This window comes from Ammospiza caudacuta, chromosome 1 (assembly GCF_027887145.1).
Source record: "Ammospiza caudacuta isolate bAmmCau1 chromosome 1, bAmmCau1.pri, whole genome shotgun sequence".
Taxonomy (NCBI): Eukaryota; Metazoa; Chordata; class Aves; order Passeriformes; family Passerellidae; genus Ammospiza; species Ammospiza caudacuta.
In genome coordinates, this window is record NC_080593.1 from 68,422,641 (window position 1) to 68,446,729 (window position 24,089).

At 37.4% G+C, this 24,089-nt stretch overlaps 1 protein-coding gene across 1 annotated transcript; it reads left to right on the forward strand.

The window, feature by feature from the left end:
- Positions 1-571: 571 nt before the first annotated feature.
- Positions 572-23,706, forward strand: SLC35B3 (solute carrier family 35 member B3). Its single transcript, XM_058805170.1, has 10 exons — positions 572-687; positions 4,057-4,335; positions 5,591-5,712; positions 7,583-7,737; positions 9,182-9,289; positions 11,336-11,433; positions 14,060-14,152; positions 14,559-14,670; positions 17,569-17,638; positions 18,629-23,706. The coding sequence occupies exons 2-10, from the start codon at positions 4,135-4,137 to the stop codon at positions 18,777-18,779; spliced, it is 1,110 nt and encodes a 369-aa protein (XP_058661153.1). The 5' UTR covers positions 572-687; positions 4,057-4,134; the 3' UTR covers positions 18,780-23,706.
- Positions 23,707-24,089: the final 383 nt, after the last annotated feature.

Consider the following 24,089-nt stretch of genomic DNA (forward strand, 5'->3'; position numbering starts at 1 on the left):
GGCAGGTGCCAAGAGGGTGGTGCCAGACTCTTTTCAGTGGCGCCCGGAGAGAGGACGAGGAGCAGTGGCCATAAACTGAAACAGAAGTTCCACCTCAACACGAGGAAGAACGTCTCTGCATTGAGGGTAGCAGAGCACAGGCTGCCCCGGGAGGTTGAGGAGTCTCCCTCTCTGGAGACATTGCAAACCTTCCTGGATTTGTTCCCGTGTCACCTGCTCTAGGTCACCCTGCCTTGGCAAGGGGTTTGGACTGGATCGCAAGAGGTCCCTTCCAACCCTGACAATTCTGTGATTCTGTGATCTCCCCCAGAGACACGTGGGGAAGCCCTCTCTGGCAGCCAGGAACACGGGAACCGAGAGCGGGGAACCGGTTTTGGTTTTTTTTGTAGAAAAGCCGGGAACGCACAGCGGAGCCCCAGCCCGGCCCCACCCCTCAGGCGCGGTGGGCGGTCCCTAACGCGGGCGGGCTCGAGGGCGCCGTCCCCACCCCCCCCAGGCCAGGTAGCGGAGCGCCGAGCGAGCGGCGCTGTGTCGATGCGCTCGCTGCTCGCGCCGACCCCTGGCGCCGGGCGGCCGCCACTTCCGGCGGCGCGGGCCCGCGGAGGCGGCGATCCCGGCGGGCGGGCGGGACGCGCTGGCGGGGGCGGCCGGCCGGAGCCGCCGTGCTCCTCCTCGCCCGCCGGACAGGTACGGGGCGGGGCCGCTCCCCGCTCCTTCCCTCCTTCCCACCCTCTCTCCTCCCTCAGGCACGGGGGGCGAGCGGGAAGGAGGCGGGGTCGCTTCCTGCGAAGCGTCGCCCGGCATCGGGGGGCCATGGGCGCGATGGTGAGGGGCGCCGGGGGCGGGATGTGGAGCGGGGGGAGCCGGCACTGAGTGCCGGGAGGGTTCGGGTTCCCTTTCCCGGGGCAAGGGCGGGGAATGGCGGCCCGTGGCGGCTGGAGAGGCTGTGCCAGCCCGGCCGGGACAGCTGCCAGGCGCTCGGGAAGGGCACACCTGAGCAGGAGAGCGGGCAGGAGGGAGGGAAGGCTCAGGGCTCCTGCTGAACCCTGTTCCCTTCCCCGTTTGCCTCCGGAGCAGGGCGCGGTAGCGCCAAGCGAAGTGTCTGCTCAGGTTTCCCGCAGATGGAATTTGGTTTTCCTGTCACCTGGGGCGTCTCTGCTGCGGTGCCAGCTGCGGTGCTGCCATCAGGCATTCCTGGCACGGTCTCCGGAGGGTCATGGCCAAAGCCAACGTGGAGCTCGCCTTGTGTGTCTCAGGCGAGCAGTTCTTCTGAGCGGACTAACACGCTGGTTTCTGCCAAGATGATGGGTTTACCAGATGTTCTTCAGTGTTAAAAAACCTCGGCCAAGCAAGGCTCGAGCTCCTTCATGATGTTTTTTTCCACGCTTAGTACAAGTTGTTAACTTTCTGGAAATTTTGCTTTTCTGCTCACTTGTTCATTTGTTTCTCCTTCGTGTAATAATCACTATTTTCTGTGCTAGGTTAAATTACTGATCTGCAAGGGACTTTTTTTTTGAAGGGGAAGAAGCAGGAAGTCTTCGATCTAAAGAATCTGTTGTTTACACTTTTACACAAGGGAGGAGAAAGAAGAGAGGGAAATTGGTATTTTACACAAATCAGGACAGCTCTTAACTCTTCATAAAACAGATTTTTGCTGTATGTTCAAGATATTAAGTGATTGAGGAATTTTGATGAGAGGAGTAGGAATAACCGTTTTCATGCTTAGAAAAATAGCAGTTTGAGAAGTCAGTGTGAATTTCAGAAGAATTCTGTTGCTGTTACTAATGAAGTTACTTGGTGGAGACTTTCAAATGCATACACACATTTACAGTTTCTTCAGCTGTTAAATAATTTTCTTTGAAGGATGTAGAGAAAAACAATTACCATGTATCGTAGTTTTATGGATGGTTGTGGGTGTGTCTGGAGTGATCAGTTTCCACTTTCCACAGTTTACCACTTTCATGACAGACTCAGTAATCTGCAAAAAATTAAGTGGAGAGACTGTAAAATCTGCTGGTGTTCCTGAGGAAATATTTTTAATAGAAATAGTTGAAAATCGATCGAAGTTTATGTGAATTGTGGTGTTTAATGCTGGGAGGCAGCTCAGCACTACACAGCCACTTGCTGACTTTCCTCACTACCCCCAGAGGGATGGGGTGAGAGCAAAGGAAGAGTAGAAAAAAATTATGGGTTGCAATAAATATTTTTTAAGAAGTGGGGAAAAATATGGGAAAAGAGAAGCAAACCAAAGCTGGTGATGTAAAGATGATCACTCCCCCCACAGGTAGATCAATGTCCAGCCAGTTCCTGAGCAAAAGCTGGCTAACCCCAGATTTTGGATAGTCTGGAAAGTGTAAATCTGTTCATGATCACTTCATACCCACTTGTTCTCATTCTTCTGTCCTTAAAACTGTTTTTTCTCCTTAGTGATACTCCATACTTGTATGGAAAGCAGGTCTATTTCATTTTCATTGGGGTTTTGTTAGGCTAGACCAGTTATGCTTTCATCTTTTTTCAGTTCCTAAGATGCTCCTCCATCCTGATAACCCTTGTTTGCCATTGTTCTTTCAATCTTTCTCTGAGGGTGATCAGAACTCTGTTATATTGTATGTGAAGGCTCACTCATGCCTCATTATCTGACATTAGTTCTTTTCTGGTTTTACTAAAATTAGTCTAAAACTTTTTATCTTTTGTTTTATGGTCACTTCATGCTGGAATTAGTTAAAAATCCGCAGGGGTAAACTTTCTACCTCTCACTTCTGATCTTGAAGTGAAGAGCTATGAATTTAGGCACAAATAATTATTATGGTCCCTGAACACCTGTTATACTCCCCAAGATGTTCTTTCAGAACTCTAGTAGGAGTCTTGTTCCAACCTGATAGTAGCTCATATGAAAAAGAAAACATAAGCACCTTGCACGCTTCATCCTAATACTTAATTTCTCAGCTAACCTTAAAATTTCTAGTATTGTATCATATATTCTGTTTACCAGTGTTTTTGCAGACTACAGTGTTTGCATGATCTAGTGTTAATGTACTGGGACATTTTAAATTTGAAAATAAGGGGGAAAGCCTTTTTTATGTATGTGTGATGAGGAGAATTATTCTTGAGCTGGGAAAAACAAATTACTAAACAGTTGGGACAAGCACAATGTAATTACTGACTGCTCACGGAACTTGATGCTGTCCTGCACTTAAAAATCTTGGGACAATTGGCTGACCAGTGTGTTTCATCTCTAAAAAACCCATCAAATATTTACTGTCTGCTGAGCTGGAAAACAGAATTATTTGCATCTCAGTCTACTAAGCTGCTGCATTCCTTTTGTAGGCTTCAATCATCTGGTTTTGTTTCCTATTACATGTGGAAATTGCTACACGTGATAAATATTAAAGAGATTGCCATATCATAGACCTCATCAGATAAACAATCTGATTTTTGAGACTGGCATCTCAATCTGCTTGTTTCAATCTCCATGTACTTTTCTGAAAAACTGTGCAAGAAATAGTGAATAAATGTGAGGTTGAGGAGGTAACTTCTTTGGTTTCCATGCTTGTAGCTGGTCCTAGGCTCAAGTCTGTAGTTTTTAGCAAAGCTTCCCATGTTGTGAGCTAGTCTGGTGTGTTTTGCTGAGGAGATGAAGGAAGGTAGGCAGAACCACAGTGCTTTCTATAATACCAGTTCTTTCACTGCTGGTCATGGAGATCACTTCTGTCCCAAGCAGTCACTCCTGTTAGTACATGACAGGACCAGTTAGAGATGTTGGGAAACTCAAGCTGGTTTTCTGTTGCTGATGTTTTGGGGTTGGTTGGTTGGTTTGTTTGCTACGTCGAGTGTAGGAATGAAGCAAAACTGCTTTCATAAAGTGTTGTTTGCCTCTGGTGTTAACAAAGTTAACCGATGTTAACTTTGGACATCAGAAAAGATAAATAAAATTTGTGAGTAAAAACAATTCAGCAAAACTCTGAAACCTTTATACTTTCCCTATAAATGTCCCATTCATTTACTGTTGTTGAAGGCTGTATGTTGTGTCCCATCTGACTTTAGCATTTCTTTCAGCTTTCAGACAGAAAACAGACAGAAGGAGAAAAGCAGGCAGAAGACAACAATAGCCCCGAATGCAGCGAGCCAGGAACCATGGATCTGAAATTCACTTCATCAAGAAAATACATTTCCATCAGTGTACCCTCCAAATCTCAAGCTATGTCTCCACATATCAAATCAGTAGATGATGTTGTAGTTCTTGGCATGAATCTCAGCAAATTTAGCAAACCTACTCAATTTTTTATCTGTGTTTCTGGAGTTTTTATGTTTTATCTAATCTATGGATATTTACAGGTAAATATTATGAACTTGTGTCTTAGGCCAATTCCTCCTACCCCTTGTCTTTTTCAATAGCATAATAATATAGTATGTATTTTAATACGCATAGATGTTTTAAATTGGATATTTATTACAAAGTCAGCCTTTCAGTGTTCAAGAGCAGAAAGTAATATATAATCTAAGTTGCCATTATGGCAACTTAGTTTAGATCACTTGGACTTTCATAACTTGATCTTTTACTTCTGTGTGCAAGATACATCAAAGTCTTCATTGATGCTGAAACCTTTAGATCTCCCTAAGTTCCATGAGTACTGTACAGTTACAGTCATTTTTCTCTCTTCTGTCAGGACAGAGCTGAAACATGTACTGTAGTAATTTTTTAAGCAGAAGGATAATGTTTATGCCATTTTAGTTAAACATTCACCATTCTGCTAATCTTTTCTCTCTTATCTTGAGCAGCTACATTTCTGTTCCCTTTTTAAAATTATTTTTAAATTCATGGAGTATTCTGAATAAAGCAGTGATTAAAAAACTTGATCATTAAAAATCATGTTTCTAATGCAGTTTTCAAAAGCAGCTGAGGAGTTTGTGAACATAAAGTTACTTCAAAAGATTTAGGAGAACATGATCAGTAATTAAAAGCAGAATCCCCAAAAGGCAGATATTAGGTAGCCTTTTGTTTCTATAACTGATTCACCTACATAAGTCTTTATGATGTGTATGTATTTTTCCTGAACAAATTGCTCTGGTTTGAAATATTCCTACAGCCTACAAATTTTTATGAAGTCACATGTGCTGTTTAATGTTGACACTCACAGTATTGGGTGTGCATTTCTAAGAGCTGAAAATTATCAGTAAGCATGTTTGTTAGAGAAAATTTGTATTAAATTTATCTGCAGATATTTATAAAATCTGAATAAAAATGGTCTGCTGAAGTAAATGAACAGAAGTGCAGCAAAAAAGGCAGGCAGGAAGCCGTCTGTAATATGAGATAATTAGTAATGCATTAAATGTATTCCCCTAATGAATTGATACATTAATTTTATTGTATTTACAACAACAGTAAATTTTCTTCTTTCATTTTGGAGAACCTAAATGGTCCTTTTCAATATTTTCACAAGTTACATATGGCAGATAAATCTAGTTAATAACCAGCAACTGCAAAGGCTAGATTTGCATGCACATTAAGGGAAAAGGTCTGTTAACTCTTCTTTGTCCATTTAATATTTTGGTGTATGTACATGACTGTGGTGGGTTTTTGTTTTTATAGGAATTGATATTTTCAGTGGAAGGTTTTAAACCTTTTGGTTGGTACCTCACTTTAGTGCAATTTGGATTTTATTCCATTTTTGGACTAATAGAATTGCAGTTGATTCAGGACAAAAGAAGAAGGTATGTGTTTTTCCAAGCATTTTACACTGTCCGTGAAATTACAAGTATTTGATACTTAGCATAAATTTAACTTCTGTTTTTTGAATGTGAGTACTGTGAGGCATTGCTAGCAGTTCTGTAGATAAAGGAAGTGAACTTGCTGGATGATGTTAGAGAATATTTTAGAAGCACCCACTTGGATTTCGGGCCTGTAAGTAGTTCTGTTGACTCTGCTGTCACTGTCCCACTTGCAGAACATATTGTGTCCTTAATGTGGCTAATAGAGACTGAGTCACATATGATATCCCAGGTCTTGCTTGGGATTATCACATCTAGAACAGAGCCAATGCACTTCACAGCACTTGAAGCCATCTGTCAGTGAATATGTTTTCCTCAAATATTGGCACCTCCTCACCAAGAGATCCCTCTTACGTGCTGTGCATCTTGGAGAATGTCAGAGGTCAGCTCTCTGCTTACTGTGTGGCTGAGTGGGTTTGCTTCAAAGGATGTGCTGAAGTGTTGTATTTTTCATTTAAGACAGCACTCATACCACTCTGCCTCAAAACTGTTCTGTGTTTTCACTGCAGTGGACCAAGGAAATTTTTGATTTCTGAATCCCACTGGAAATGGGATCTTTTCTGACTCAGTGTAGCCATTCTGCAGCCCCCTACCCAGCTGTAGTCTCTGCAAAGTGTTTATTGAGGCACTCTGGAAACTTGAATACAGGCTGTCATGGTGTACATGAATTTTAAAGGTGCCTCATATTGTAGTTGAACATAACTAGTTTTCCTTACCTACATTCAGCCTTGGATGATTTTGCATATACTAGTTTTAGATTATAAAATTCTTTTTTAGCGAAACAACATAACTTTGATAAATTATTCCTTTTACTTCAAACACTGACAGCTTGTATTTCAAGTTACCTGACTTCTTGAGATGCATCAGATAATATTGCACGGTTACCTTTTGGATTACTTGTATTTATGGGGTTTTATTATCAGTTGGAAATGCTTACAGAGCATTTCCCTTCAAGTAACTCATGTTGGAAATGTAGATCTGAAATAGATTTTACATTCTATTTTCTATAACCCAGGCATCTTCTTGTAGACATGCAGAAATCTATATTTTTAAAATTTTTAATTTTTCTTGCGTGCCTTAGAGTATATGTACATCCCATAATGAGTTACAGAGAAGAGAGGGTTGCAGCATGACGGCTCCTTATGTTCTTAGCATGGTTCTGAGTATGCATGAAAAATAGCTGAACATATGCACAGCAGTAACTGTAAAAAAATCACAAAGTGAGCATAAAAGTAACTGTTGGATCATCTGTTGTCAGGTGGTAATTTCATCAGATTGTGAACAAAATATTGAAAATGTTCAACAAGCCCCTCTGCTCATGGTGTCTGAATCACTGCTCTCTTAGTTTCATTGAGTTTCATTAAAAAATGGTACTTTTTTCAACTTTCTTCATTTTAAAATTGTCCCGGTTCACATGAAAACTTCACCAAAGAAGTTGTCACAGTGACCTGTGAGAGAACAAAGATCCAGGTTATTTCAGTATACCAATTTTCCACATTTCCTTTGAAACCTTTGTCTTGATTCTTGTGTAAATAACATACCTTCTCAGAAGCAGGTTAAAGAATTACTTCTTGAATATTTCATGAGCCATGAAGTTTTTATTGTCTTGTATTCACTTTTTATTTGCAGTAATTGAAAGAAATTAAATATGAAATCAGAGATTTTTGTGCATTTTTAAATTTCTATTACATGAAATTCAGTGAGGAAGATGTTGAGGTTGTATTACAAAAGTATTTCTTTAACTGAAATTTCCAAGCTAAATCTCCTCTAGATGAGTCTGTAATACCAAGATCTGTATGTTTATGTTTTGTAGAATTCCTGGCAAAACCTACATGATAATAGCATTTTTGACAGTGGGAACTATGGGTTTGTCAAATACCTCTTTAGGGTATCTGAATTACCCCACTCAAGTCATCTTCAAGTGCTGCAAACTGATTCCAGTTATGATAGGTGGGGTTTTTATACAAGGTAAGTGTTATCTTGGTATTAGATGATTTTTCAAAAAATTCTTTCTTTGGAATTCAGTCATAGGTGGAATCCTGTACTTTTTAAAATTCTGCTGGTAGAATTTTTCTTATAGGAGGAAAAATGAGAATTTCTGAAGCATCTTCTGGGAAATGTACAAATGTATTTAGATCAACAGAAAATATGGGGAAAAGCATTCTACTGGTCACTTGCAAAACTTCATTTTTACACAAGCTTGCTTAATTTTTAAGAAGTGTAAGTTTGTTTTCTAATCTAAATCACTTCATAAATGAAACAATTTCAATATTGAAATGAAAAACTTGAAATGGAAAAAAGAATCCAACCATGAGTTGTGAAGAAAATCTCTACTCTTGTTTGAAAAGATTAATTCCTAAATTTTGATTAAATGTTTCATCAGAAATACACCTGATTTTGCATGTCTTTGGCTAGTCCTAAAGTCATAGTGCATATTCCGATAAGAGAAAATGGAATATGGAGAAAAACAGAACAAGTTTGTAGTTATGTGAATAAATATACTTCAGTGTTTCTGGATTAGAAGGGTTAAGCATATTATAATAATAAAGTTTGTGTTCAATACACAAAAGTTTAGTCAGTAGCACTCCACATGGACAAGTATAATGGAACAAAATCTAGAATGCTGTATTTCTGTTTCTGTAGACAATTCTGGTCTTCTGGTTGAAAAACAACTGAATTTTCAGAAGAGTTTTCAACTTTACATATGTACATGCCTACACAGTATTTACCTTTTATTAGGAGTAATTTTATCATTTTAATGCAAAGTGACTGGTATTTCCCTAAAGCTTTATGAAACTTTTTATTGTGTTGTAGTCTCAGAAGCTTTTTCTTTTTAATATTATTGTTACAGAAATTCAGTTCAACAAACTTCCCTTGGAAGCTTATGTTCAAAGTTCAGCTTCTGAGCAAAGAATACATTATTTTAAACAAGATATACTAACTCCTGCTTTTTCATGCCCTTACTTTCTTTTTCCATTCCCCTCCACAACCTGTTTCTCCCAAACTATAAGACAATGTAGAGTTCTCAGAGTACCAAAGTTGTCTGTCAGTGTTTGGAATTGATTTCTTTCTGATCAGTAAAGGCAGCTGAAATGTTTTGTGTGAGGGAAAAGTATTAAGAAACATCTAAGCTGTCCTGAAGTTGCTAGGGGAATGCTTTGTCAGGAAGGATGTGCTTTGTGTCAGTGCTGTAACTCAAACCAAAGCTGATCACAAGAATCAGTCCCCTGTGGTAGGAATTTCTGTTGTAGAAGAAACTAAGTCTGGTTGTTAAAGACCAGAGCATTGAGTCTTCTGTTTAAATAGAAGAATGACATTGGAACAATGTTTCCTTAGTCTTCTAGTCTGTTAAACAGGATAAACATGAAATTCTGAGTGCTAACAGTGCATTCTTGCTATTTGTATTTTGTAGGAAAACGTTACAATATTGTAGATGTGTCTGCTGCCTTGTGTATGAGCCTTGGATTAATATGGTTTACTTTAGCTGACAGCACAGTTGCACCAAACTTCAACTTGACAGGTAAAAACACAATTTAGAGTTTAAAAAAATGTTTGGTTTTTCCTACAGTAAGCATTCCATTGAGGTTCTGAGTTCTTGCTGGAGTGCCTTCAGGTATCCTACTGAAAATGCAGCTTCATTATAGCTTTGCTCTAGCAGAACTCTGTGGCAGAAGAAGTTTAAATTCCTATGTTCCTAAAATTTCCAGGAACTACACCCTCTTGGTTGAAATGTCTCATATATTCTTAAGAAAGACTTACCCCAGTACATATATATTAAAATGAATATGATAAATTTGGTTGGAACATTTTAAAACTTAAAAAGATAAGTTGTCTTTTCTAGTTAAATTTTTAAGTATTTTTCCATTTCAGAACCATTTACTTTATATTAACGGATGATCACAGTCAGATTTGCTGTAGTTTTTAGGTGGAGTTCTCACATTTTAACCTTTTAATACTACCTAAGTCAGAAACAAAGCAAGGATTTTAAACTGCTTGGAATGAAAAACTTAATTGAATTTCTTGTCAAATGACAAAGGGTAACTGAATTCCTGAGTTCATTCCAGTGATTTGTATGGAACTGTTTCTATGCAGATTTCTTTCAGAACTAATTTGGGTCCAGTTTTTCCAATTGTTTTTACTCATGCTTCACATCCAATAAAGCACAGTTGGTCTTATCCATGACTTTGCTGCTGCTGCTTCTGCTCAGCACTGCCACAATGACTGGAACAATTCTCCTCACACTCCAAAATGTGTAATGGGCGTAAGATTAACATTTTTCTTGTTCCCCACATTTCTCCTCTCCATGTGCACTGGTGCTTCAGGTTCCAGGTAACCTTTTAATCTCAGTCCAGTGCTAATCCATGCATTTGTCCAGTGGTGTGCCTGGGCTATTAAGCACAGCCAGAACATGAATCATGATGGAGAATGCCCATGGAGGGACATTCATCCCTCACTTTACAGAGTGGAAATGCTGAACTGGAGCCGTTATTATATCTTTGGACCAGAGCTGAATCCATGCAGATGAGATACCTATATTTTTAGCATTACCAGTATTATTCATGTTATCGTGTCTTTTCCATTGAGTTATACCTTGTCCAGTGCCCGATAATCTTGAATGAAGGGACCTGGAAAGTCTGGCCTTGGAAAGGAAATGGTTCCCAAACTAAAAACATTGGTTTAAAGTTCTTTCCAAGAAAATACCACCTTAAACTTCATGGGCCTTAAAAATGTGAAAATCTTCCACCTCTGACTGTAAGAACATAGGATTAAGAAAATAAAACACTGCTTGTTTCTAGTCTTCTAGTTTCTTCCTTGACATGATCTTTTAAGGAACCAAGACTAGGGCGAGTTTTGATTTGCATTTTGATGATTAGTATTTTCTGTAATGTTGTATACTTAGGAAAAGTGATATTTCAACCTGTGTTCATCATTAAATACAACAGTCATGAAAGTTTGTAGGTTGGGAAATGACTAGAGTTATCAGGTTTTTTGTTATTGGAAAGCTCATTACAGTAGTGACTATATAGTGACTTCCTTGTCAGCATAAATGGTAACCTAAAACCATGGAGTTTGTACCTGAACAGTAGTTTTTCTTTTAAATTAGTGTTTCAGTAATTAAAGATCTCTACTTTCCAATCCTCTTGCATTTTTTTTACCATCACATCTAACATTTCTATTTGCCTTTGTCAGGGAAAAAAAAAAGTGGGATTAACTACTGAAAAACAGTATTTTCATTTTCTCTGGTTATATATCTTCATTAACTAACTGCAGATGATACTCTGTCACTCTTGTTACTACAAAAGCTACAGCTGGCTTCTTTATAGCAATGTCCAGATTTTCCCATCAAGCTTAGAGACACACAGTGCTCAGGGGTTAATTGGTGGAGGGAGAGTGGAGGTGGGAACTTCCTTGTGCTGGCGTCATGAAATATTTTTGCTGACTTCTATAGGGAAGGGCTGGTTATTATTTCTCTATTCTTTCTCTATTCCTTTTTGCCACCATTCTGCAATGAATATTCTGAAGAGTGCTTTTGTTTGTTTGTTTGTTTGTTTGTTTGTTTTAATAGGTGTGATCCTAATATCCCTTGCCCTCTGCGCAGATGCAGTTATAGGAAATGTACAGGAAAAAGCTATGAAGTTGCACAATGGTTCTAATTCAGAAATGGTAAATACCACATTTGCAATTTTAAAAGAACATGTTTTATCATAGGCAAGGCCTCCATTGACAAAGCATGGGACTTAAAGTGCTTTTCTCTTGCTTCTGGAGGGAAAAGCTCTTGGTGTACTGTTCTTGGGGTTTTCTGTGCTGCTTTCTGAGTGCAACTTCAAATACAAACACAATATAGCTACAGAAACACTCATTTCTATCAACAATTCCTTTGTCTACCCTGCAGGCCTGAGATCAAAGTAGTGCTTTTTGTATGATCGTGTGCTTCATCTCTGAGAAATGCACACTGTTCCTCTGGTGTAGTTGGGCACGTGTTACATGGAGCATGCTGCTTTACTTTACTTGCTATACTTTATATTCTAGAGTGTGCTAGCACCTGGGAGGCAGGTTTTTAAAAATCTTTTGAAATCTGTTAAACTCTGGGTGAATTTTTTTATTCCTGATTCAGTGAAATACAATTTTGACAATGTCTTGTTCAATTTTTTTAATATACTTACTTGGAATGCTGATTATCTATTCATATGGTCTGAAGTTATCTTTCTTTTTAGACAAGACTTGTTTGAATTTTGCATATTTTTCTCTGAAGTTGAGTAAATATAAGTAAATCTTTTACTATAAAAGGCATGATATGAATATGCTACAAGTAAAAAGTTACTGAAATTTGTTTTCTATATTTGGCATGTATTTGATATTTAAAAAGAAAAATCTAATTTTTCATGAGAATAGCTTCAGAAATGGAGAAAAAGTTAGAAAGTATCTTCATTTAAGGCTAGAAGTGATTTAGGATGGCTTGAGAAGTTTGAGCTACATACAGGTTTCTGGAAAGTGGAAGATTTTATACCTAAAAGTACCACTATATTCCTGTTTTTATTCTTGTACTTTTTCTTAGTGTCACTGTTGAGGTCTGCTGGGAACAGAGATTTGGCTATGTGACCTGATGCAGCCTTCTTTGGCTGTCATTTCCAAAATCCAAAACCAAAGTGCAATCTGTAGCTTTTTTCTTGCCTACTCTGCATTTGACAGTCGTTGCTGCCTTACCTACAAAACTCCTGCTGTCTCCAGGACTTTGCTTTTTATTCTGCATTAGTCTGACAATGTTGGTCTTCATATTGTATACTCATACTACTTGTAGGGAATGAGTGTAATGGTTTAGCATCTAAAGGTTTTGTTCATGATTTGGACATTCTACTTCAGGATTTTGTTCAGAGAATTCAGTACAAGCAGAATTTTGGAAATAATTTAGTATACTTAAGACTCTGGGTAAAAATTGAATTGGAATTGGGGATCACGTTTAATGGACAGCGATCTGGAAATAAAATTGAACAATAAAGGAACCTGTCATCCACAGGGTCTCTCTTACTCTGTCAAATTTGGAAATTGCCTTGGATTTAAGCAATTGTGAAAACAGAAAAGATGTTTTGTGGTTGAAATAGTAATCTCTGTTCTGGAAGGTTTTACCTGATTTTTGCCTTACATGTTATTTTATAGAAGTGACATATATTACACTGCCTAACAAGGAAATAGCAATGTGGTGCTTATTCCTGGCTGTCAAGTCTTTGGGTACTTAGGGAGGCAAGCTGGATGCAGAGGCAAGTGAAGAACCTGGGACTTACATCTGTGTGTATAAACAGTGTAAAGTAAAAGCTCTGAGGATCAGATCATTGATTATTAAGTTTTAAAGCAGGTCTGCTCTTTATACATGTATGCATCCTTTTTTATTATAGAGCAGTGATAAGTGGTCTGTCCTGTCATGGAGTTGCTAACAATTTGTAATAGTTTTTTCTCACTAACTGAGATATAACAAGACACTGAGTTTTGAAAGCATAGTAGATCAGCATGTTCTAGCCAGCATTGTGTAGAAGAGTTCTGTTGACAAGAAAAGACTACTAAATGTTGCCCAAACAGCTGAATGCCTCCTGCTGCATGGGAGGATGGATGGATGGATGGATGGATGGACGGACAGTTCCAATTTCTACTTCCGGCTTAGTGTGGGAAAGGCTTGATGAAGATTGTTTTGTTGCTCAGTGCACCGATTAATTGAGTCAGGGTGCTTCCCTGTTTCCTGAGTGTTCTGAGCACTCAACTAGGCCAAAACTGGTCATATTTCAAAATCCTGCATGTTATAACCATGCATATGTGCCATGCATGTCAAGTGAAGTGACACAGATGAAACTTACGTGACACTTCTGGTGGTTCTGTGCTACCCTTTGCACATTTAATGTAATGCAGGTGTTTACTGTGCTGGATAAGTAGCAGAAAATGAAATAAGTTTAACATGTTCTTCAGACTATTAAATTGCATAGTTGTGGGAAGTTTTATTTAGGCTGTGAAATCCTGAACCTGAAGGATTTACCACATTTAACACTGACCTCAGGACATTATTAACTGGCTAGCTTTCCAAACTTTTTATGTTGATGTGGGTAGGAAGAATGTGTCTAACACTTAATGTTGACTTTTCACTGTACGTCAACTATTATATAAATGCTAGTAAAAATATCATCAAACCCTTCAAATTCAGCTCTGAGTTGCTGAGCATATTAATAGCGCCAAGCATCTGAAAGCATTTAATTTTGTCCTTTTGTAAAGTATCACCTAGTAATTATTTTCTCTTACGCTGTTCTAGGTTTTGTATTCCTATTCAATAGGTTTTGTGTATATTTTATTTGGATTAACATGCACTAGTGGATTAAGCCCTGCCGTAACATTTTGCTCAAAGGTAAGTGTAAAGATTTCTCTTTTTCTATGAAGAACCTCATTGGAAAACCTTGCTCTGTATGATTCAGAAAATCTCACCACTTCTCTCTCTAAAGTTCTATTTTCATCATGTAAACAGGTTAACTTGTATAATTCATAGAGTAAGCAAGTTTTTCCAGTCTTTGATGTGTTAGATAGGGTAATATTTTAAAAAGCAACAAAATCACAGGACCAGACTTATGAGCTTATAATTTCATTATTATTTTTCCATTATTTAACTAAAATTAAATACGGATTTTTGCATGAATGCATTGTTGAACAGCTTATTATTGCTCAAGCAGTTGATTAAAGCCTGTAGTTTTATGTCATTTTGCAATACCTCAGGGTTTGTTTTACATTTTCCTAACCGGCTTTTTTTATTGTTGCAGCATCCAGTTCAGACTTATGGTTATGCATTCCTTTTCTCCCTGACTGGGTATTTTGGCATATCCTTTGTTCTAGCTTTGATTAAAATCTTTGGTGCCCTTCTCGCTGTAACAGGTATGAACAAATTATATTTTTACTGCCTTTGTATAAAAACAAAGTAATCCTATTCTATTATTTAGGACAGAGCTTTTGAGAATAGTTCTTACTCTGGCTTTTTTTCTGTTCTTTGTGCTGACTGATTTGTGTAGCATGGATCTTCACATGGTAGAATGTGTTTGAGATCTTCCTGATTCTTTTTTGTGCCACAGTTTCAACCGTGAAGAGCCTGTTAAGTAAACTTGTGCATATAGTCTGTGCTGTTTTAGGGCAGAAGCAAACACTGTTCTAAGTGGAGAAGTTGAAATTGAATCACAGAATCATTTGGGTTGGAAGGAACTTCAATGACCATCTAGTTCCAACTCCCCTGCTATGGACAGGGACACTTTCCACTAGACCAGTTTGCTCAAAAGCACCATCCAGCTTGGCCTTTAGTACTTCCAGGGATAAGGCAGACACAGCTTCTCTGGACAATCTGTGTCTTACCACTCTGCCCGTAAAGAGTTTCTTCCTGATATCTGATCTAAAGCAGCCCTCTTTCAGTTTAAAGGCACTCCCCCTTGTCCTGTCACCACATGCCCTTGTGAAGAGTCCCTTTCCAGCTCTCATGCAGGCCCCCTTTAGGTACTGTCAGGTGCTATAGGGTCTTCCCAGAGCCTTCTCTTCTCCAGGCTGAGCAATCCCAAGTCTCTCAGCCTGCTTTTATAGGAAAATACAGAAAGGAAAATACATGTATCAATTAAAATACTAAAGGAAAAGTAAGGATGTTCTAGAATGGCATAGTACGCAATAACATTGTTTCTAAGCATGTGAAACTACAAACATTAGTCCCAAGGGCCTGGTAGGGGAAGGTGTAGCAAGATGTCATGTAGCTACTGGCCTTTCTTCTTCTCCTAAAAGACACCCTGGTTTCTGTCAGGTGATGCTCTACTTCATTCACAGTAGTGGAAGGGAAAATTCATCATTGTTCTCTGACCTGAGGGTTACATGCTCTTATTTCCTATCAGTTATTTCCTATGCGGCAAATCTGTTTTGTATTTGCTTTTAACCAAGTTCAGTAGCTCTCTTGACTAGAAATTGACCCAGAGGAGAGGGTTGTTTCATGTATTAAAATACCTCTTAAAAAGAAAGTCTGACTGTACTAAAAAAAAGTTTAAAAATGCTGTAGAATAGTAAATCTTTCCCCACTTTTCTTATGCCTGACCTTGACAATTCTACCACTTGAGCCCTTTCTGTCTTGCCTGTAGCAATATGAAAATGTTTATTGTTCCTTGGAAGAACACCACATTCATTACTGTCCCTCCCAGCTCCCCCATCCACCCTCCCCCTTCTTGAGGGGAGTGGGGTGAAAGAGTTTAATGAAAATTGTATTTCTATTAGCAGAATGAGAAATTATCAGACTTAATTGGGAAAAAGAAGAAAAGGCACTTAATTTAGAAGGAAATGGTTACATAAATATTTTAATTAATAACTGATTTGAAAGAACAGAAATAATTGTAATTAGAAAAACTGAAGTAATTTAACCATTTTTTTAAATTATTCATTTGTAAACTGTTTTCTAATTAAAACTCAATTTTCTTTTTCATTCTTCTTTAATTTTTCATGTAATAGAAAATCATTTTATTTGATGTGCATAAATTTCTTAAAATGTAAAAAGAAAATTATAACTAAAAAGTTGAAGTTGGGGCAGATGTAGCAGTACTGAAGGCTGTGTCTTCTACTATAAAACACTCTTAAGTGAATATTTGTTTGTGGGGTAGAGTTGGGAAGAATGAAACTTGCTTTTCTAGCCAAAGCTCTGTGGATAGGCATCAGTAGTCATTGGTTCCCTTTGCCAGTGTGTTGCAGTAAGACTAATTTGGATGTAGTTACACAAATAGGACTTTGCAGTATGATATAGTTAAAGGAACTTCATGGTAAGCAAAATATTTTCTGATATTAAAGTAATAATATTCTTTAGGTGCCGACCTACTGCGCCCTGTGCGAGGGTCTTTCTCAAGTGAGAACCCTGTGCCATTATATAAAATAACACCTTCTCAGCCCCTTAGCTTCCATACCTAAACTTGTGTGCTTTCTTACTTTGTTTTTAAACATTTTCTACAACTTTTACTAATTTATTGATTTTGCTTCAGTGATAAACTACATAGGTTTCCTGGTACACAGTTCGCTAGTAATGCTTTATCCTTGTTCATTGCAGGTAGCACTGAAATTGTTCAAAAAATTGTTGGAGCTATAGTTAATTTCAGAGCAACAAACAGTTTATCTCTATTTTGGAAACAGGATTGTGTTCTCCACTCTTCTTACTACTTGATTCTTTTTAGTGAATGGATCAGGTGTAGAAGAATGTCTCTTAGTGGTTTTGAGGGAAACTTCCTAATGCAGTCACTGAAGTCAGACATTCTTGGTCTCTTAAGCTTCTATGCAAATTTGTAATTCTACTGTTACGGAAATTTTCAGTAACTTCAAAAGAATGATGAGAGGATAATCCCATTCCACTCAAAAATAGAGCCCAAAACACCATGGAATTGTAATAACATGAGGTGTAAGCAGCAAGATATTTGACCTTTGGTCTACATCCAAGCTTTAACAGATGAGTTTATATCAGTTATTTGCATGTTGCTCTCAGAGACTGTGGATTGATTAGCATGAAGTTATTAAATAGCAAGTCTTGTTCTGGAAATTTCCTTGCTGTGAGTAGTGTGACTTGAGATAGCACTACTGACCCAGTGTACTTGTTTCCAAAAATCACATGGTTCCAGTGCTGTTTTGCATTGCATTGCAGTCTGTGTTTGCACCAAGGGCGTGATCATCATTTTAGTGAGACAATTATTTTGTGAGGCTACCTGCTAACCTTTTGTTATGTTCTTTTGTTGTAACTGAATTCTTAAAGAGGTTAATACTTGTTTTCCTCTGTAGTAACAACAGGAAGAAAAGCAATGTCCATTGTGCTTTCTTTTTTGTTCTTTGCAAAGCCATTCACGTTACAGTAAGTACTTACAGTTTTTAGTGGTTTACAAAGTATTTTATAAAAAATTATGTTCATCATGGAAATATAACAAGACTTACTAATCATATTTGGGGGTTAATATCTTTTTATATCTTTTACACATGTTGGCAATCTATTGTAAATATTGACTGGCTTGTTAATTTTAGTCATGCTAGAGAAAAGAGTTTACATTTTTCTAAAGATCTGGAAGACAACAAAGAAAATTAATCATAATATCTAGTGCTTATGATACATTATAAATTGTTTTGGTACTTTCTCTGTGTTGGAAAACTTGTGTAAAGGAAGGGATTTTCTCCATTATGGTATTGGTCCTGCTTTTATAATCTCAGATTGGAATTCTTAGCTAGCCCTTTTAAATAACTGCATTATCTTGATGTGTTATAGTGCCAAATGTTTGAGTAAATGCAGCGAAGTTGCTACTTTGATTTTAATTGCTTCAGATTTGAAAGAATATAAAATTCTATTATATTTCTATATACAAATTGCTTTAAGAAAAATTTGCATGCAAATCCCAAATGGAATTTACTACAGCTAAAAATATTGAGGCTTAAAAGAATGGAGAGCTGAAAAAAAATGTGCCTACATTGGGAAGAATGGATATAATGCACTGAGTGAGAAAATGTTTTGGACCAGTATAGCTCTCATAATCATAGGAAGGAAAAACATACTAAAACCCCTCAGGATTATTTTATTCATATGAGAAAGAACAGATACTATTTAGTTATTATTTAATTTATAAATGCATTTCAATAAGCTCTCCAGCCAGGACAGGAATAAAGAAAGGTGAAAGGATAATAATAATTAATATTCAGGGAAATTCTATCTCAGAGCCCACTGATTTTTGTGGGATTTTTACTTAACTCTTCTCTTCTTAATGTGAGGTTTGTTTGATCCACAAATATTGGTATGTAATTGCTAAAGATGAAGTGCTAATGGTAACTTTTTCCCTCTCCTCTGCCTCCCCTTTAGGTACGTGTGGTCAGGCTTACTGGTTGTCCTTGGTATATTTCTTAATGTTTACAGTAAGAATATGGACAAAATCAAACTGCCTTCACTGCTTGGTCTTTGGAAAAAAAGTGTGGAAGAAAGAAAATCAAGGACGTTGTCACAAACTGTATAGACAGTGGTTCATGCCTTGTCTAGACTTTGACTTACTATTTCATTATACAGTCTTCAACTGATTCACTTTCCAAAGGGAATGTTATTTAAACCAAAGGAGCTGAAGGCATATTGTCTGCTTGCAGATTGCTATAAGTGCACACTTTCATGAGCCCTTTCTTCAGAGCACTTGAATTCATCACAAACGGTGTTGTAGGCCATTGCCAGATGGTTTTATCAGCAATGAAGGACAGCAGCTCTTGGCAAACTGCTGAGAAGCTGCACTCAAGTGAGACACAGTAGAAGACTGGTTTGGGCATTTTAATAATATTGACCATGTGACTGATCTGAAATTAGTGGTTCTTTGTTAATTGTCTAGGTGGGGTAATTTAAATGTAATACTGTACTAATCACCAACTGGTTGACCAAATCATGAATTCAAAGGTGGAAGGTTTAGAATACACTATGTTTTCACTCTTTTATATTTTAAATAAAAAATGTTGGGGTTTGTTTAAGTTATTTTTTAGATCATCACAGAACTTGATATTTATTTTAATAATTGAAATTTTATTGAAATCCTAGTGTTCCTCTTTTTGTAGTATTGCTTGCAAGTCACAAAACTCAGATTGAGTTTGTGCAGTCAACACTCATGCTCATGCTAGGAGGAAATGGGCTTTTAAGCTTGAATGGGGTGAGATGCAAACATTGGTATAAGAAACTGTTATTTGCTTAATCCGTGGTCAAATACATCATTTTTAGTGGCCTGTGGCCCTCTCTCTGATAGTGGTATAAAGAGATATGGAAGTTCTTAAATTTATATCATCAAATCAAAATTCTTCAATTTCAGTATTGGGGTAAATAATAACAGCATCAGCTAATGTGATTGGAATATGTATTATGTCAGTCCGTGTGGTCTTCTGATGAAGTTAAGAGGATTAGGATACAGATTACAGTTTTCTTTCTTCAGTGACAGGAGGAGACAATGTGCTACCAGTCTGTCTTTTTCATCATGAATTTAGGAAGACTAAGTCCCTTTATCTCTCTTTCTTTTATAGTCAACTTTCTTTTGAATCACTTGCCATCTCTTTCATTTTATATATTTAACAACAGCACTTTGAAAATACTAATCACCTTACAAATCATTGTTCTTACATGATCATGGTTTTTTTGTTATTGTGTCCCTTAGATGCATCTTGGTGTGTATTTCTTTCAACTTAGACACAAATTAATTAGATAATAGAAATACATAGTCAGAGAGAACATACTGAGAATTAAAAAATCTCACAGGATGGCCTTCTGTCAAAAATACTAGTTGATGAAAGTATTAGAGATATACAAAGTGTTTTTCAGACACTTAAGAAGAATTGCTGTTCAAAGGAGCTTGTAATCAAAGCACAGACACAAAATGTGCCTTAAATTTTTCTTATTTATTTGGTAGCTTGCATCTGCCATGTTAAATATGTTATGTAATAGAGCATGGAGTAACAGCCAGCTGAGCACAAATGGATGAACAAGAGAAGAGCTTTGCTGACATAACTGCACTGTTCCAGTGCTGACACTTCTCTGGGGTGTCAGCAAAGCTTCTCAACACATACAAACCCACTGTTGCCAAATCAGGAGAATTTATTGCATAGAAGAGTTTTGGGTTTTAAATTCCCAGCTGCTGCATGATTGTGTCCTGGATGAGGTAGAGAGGTGAGAATTTGATGAACAGATACACCTTGAGGGAGACAGATGGCCTGCCATGGCTGTCCATTTTCATGTTGCAGCCCAGGTTTTATGGTAAGGTATAATAAAGTATTCCAATTTCAAATTTGGTGTAAGAGTGCATTTGACCAAGTCAAGGGGATTGATACACTTCTTTCCCTGTAATATTTATCAACTCTTACATTCCTTTGCATTCTTTTCACTAAATGAAGTTGGTCTTTCCAGTGAGGTTAAGATAATTTTACAGTCCTCATTCTGCCAGCCATAAACTCTGCCTGTTGCTAAACTTTATTAACCTTTAGAAAAACAAATTATGTGAAAGCTACAATATATGCAGAAAGTCATAGTAAATATAATTCATTTGGCATCTGTTTTATTTAAGTAGATGAGAAGTCACAAAGTTTCTGACTAGAATTCAAATGTAGTGTGTATGTTTCTGGACAGCTAATATAATCCAGTTTTGTCTCTATTGTCTCTCTTTGAAGAGAATAGTAATCACAATAATTCACCTTTTAATTTATTTTCTATTGTACACAGGGCTGAGTTTATGAGCTATCGTTAGGGGAAGTTTTGATTTATTTTTTTATCATTTTCTTAACTGTAGAAGTGTATGTTTTGTTTTACTGGTGTACTTCAAAATTATTTTTATATACAAATGGATATTGTAGGTTTACTGTTAATAGCATAGATTTAAGAGTTAGCCCTTTATTTTCATAGGTATGAGTCTAGTACTTGCCAATCATCAATATGTGTGTTAAAGAAAATGCACACACAAGTGAGGTTAGTTTATAATTTGCCACACATCATGGTCTGTGCAGTTTGATGCCTTCTTTAAAAAAACCTTCATTTCAGTGAATTACTGTTTGTGGGTTTTTTTAATAAGCTTCATAGTGCATGCAAGCTAGAAAACCTTACAAACCTGCAAGTGTTCTTACTACAGAATTTTGGGGTTGAGTCTTCTGTACTGTGTATGTATGTTGGTTTTGTGTTGTCTATGAAATATGAATAAGGGCTTGTCCACAAAGTACCTGTAAATTATTTATTTTATGTGTAAGAGCACTTATATTGGGGTATTGGTTAACCCTTCCCAGTGTTGAAGGCTGGTCATAGTAACTGTTGCATTTTATACTTATTGTTTCCTGGGCTCTGCAGTAGGCATGGTGAAACTATAGAAAAAGCCAATCAATTCTCTCACCAGAAAATTTGTTGTCTAAATATAATGTGAATTAGTTGCTTTTTATTCTTGTGCTACACAACTTTTTCCTCTCTATAAAAAAAAATCTATGATGTAGGAATTAGTTATAACAACATTGAAATTCTGAGTAAAATTTAAGTCTGACCAGCATCTCCTCTGATGTCAGAAATCTACTTCTGTGATACCTGCTTCTGCCTCCTTTGGATAGCTGAGGGAGCTCTGTTTTTCTAAATCAACATGCATTTGCAGTTGCTTTCATATTACATTTTTGCATTTTTCTGGCACACTTCAGTAATGAGGTAATTGACTGAGCAGTGGATTTCTTCAGTGTTTCAGTACTTCAGTATCAGCAGAGCTGCTGATTACACAGGTACCTGTGTGGGAATACAAGTGTGGAAGAACTAATGCCCTGCCCTCCAAACCTACAGTGTTTCCTGATCTTGCATTGAATTGTTTGTCTTCATCTTGTTTTACCTCTTCTGTACTTTGAATTTACCAAACTTTTTAAGCTAAAGCTTGGGCTTTATATCATTCCTACTTGACTTTCTTACCTGTATTTCTTGCTTTTGCATGTGAAATCCTTTTTTAACATGTTCTGTTTATGCACTGTGGATTGTTTCAGGTTTGTATTCCTGTATTTAAGGGCTTACATCGCACTGTTGTAGGTTGGTCACATTCCAGATTTTCTGTTTGATATCATTTATCATTTACCATCTGGGTGATTACTTTAAATCCTTTATTCTCCATGAAAAAATCTTTCATACTTCTCATTATTTTTGGAAAGGTCTTGATGAGTGCACATATGAGTTAACTCCTTGACCTCATTCCATCTTGCAAGAAAATCTCTCTTCTCCTTTGCCTGCCTGTGAGAACTAGAGGAAGAGGAAATAAATTATTTCAAGTGCTCTTTTTTCCCCTTTAGTAAGTGCCTTCCTCACTAACCTGGTATGTCTTAATTGTTTCTTTTATTTCTGCCTCCCATGCTCCCAGGCACAAACAAGCCCCTCTCTCACGTTTGACTGCTGCTTGTTCAATCATGGAAACTTTTTGAGTTGTTTACTGTTCTGAAAAGAGGTATAAAATTGCATGTATACTCTGGAGGGCAGGAAATAATAAGTAAACTTCACAAGTTAAGGAAGTAATTAAATGGATTAATACTTTTTTTCTGGAGGGATTTTTTATATGGTTTAGTTAATAGTTCAGAATTTTTTAGTGGAGGGGGTTTTCTTTTACATTTTACCTGTTTAAAAGTCTTTATATTAATTTTAATATTTAATATAAAACTCCTGATGTTTCAGCTTTTAGAGATTAATTTCAGTCTTGCCTATGAGGCAGGAAAGCCCTATCACCATTTCAGAGATGTAGCATAAATGGTATCTTGCCCAAAGTTGCCTTGGTAAGTCTGATGAGCAAGGAATAGATGTTAATACCCTAAGTCCAGTGTGCCCCAAGTCCAGCAGAGCCCATCTATACTTTAAATGAAATGGTACCAATGTAAGGTCAGTTTTCTTTTACCCCCAGCGCTAGAGATGTTAAATTGTTTCTTTTCCTTGTTCTGTACAAGTACAATTTAAAGGGAAAATAAGGCAGCCATAAAATAGCTTTTTCTGCATTTTATTTGAAGTTTTTTGCATTGTCATTTTTCGTTGATTTGTTGTTTTCTGTGAGCACCTCTGTGGAAGCAAGCTGGACACAGTAGTAGATTTAGGAGAAGCATAATATCCTTCACTTTAAGGTGACTGGTTCACTTTGCTACTAGTCAAAAGCTGCTGCCATGGGAAAACTATGAGGAATTGTCATCACATGAGGAATTAAGCATAATGATGCATTGTGGGGTCTGTATCACTTTGCCATTCTCTTGTAGAGAAGCAAAGACTATTGCAATAAAGAATATTCATGCACAAATAGTCAGCTTAGAATACAATGCTGACTTAACACTTCTGTACACCTGGATTGTGTTGTTACACTATTTTTTTGAGATGTGTTAGTAATGTATTGCTTGTCTCTACTTTTTAGATGTTTTCTTTGTTAGATTTCTCAGTTTTATGCTTCCTTTTTTTTTTTTTTATTTTATTACTTAGGTTTTAAGTGTGGAGTTTTACATTGTAATTTTGATTACATCTCTAGTGCTGTGACCAGTTCTGGGCTCACCAGCTCGAGAGGGAAATGGGGCTACAGGAGAGAGTCCAGCAAAGTGACAAGAAGGTGATGGACTCAGCCATCTCACCTGTGAGGAAAGGCTGAGAGACCTGGGATTTTTCATCCTGGAGAAGAGAAGGCTGGGGGGAATTCCATCAATGTGTACAAACACTGAAGGGAGGACACAAAGATGGGGGAGCCAGGAATGACAGCCCTGAGGCAGTGGGCACACACTGAAACACAGGGAGTTCCCTCTGAATAGAGGAAATACTTTCTTACTGTAAAGGTGAT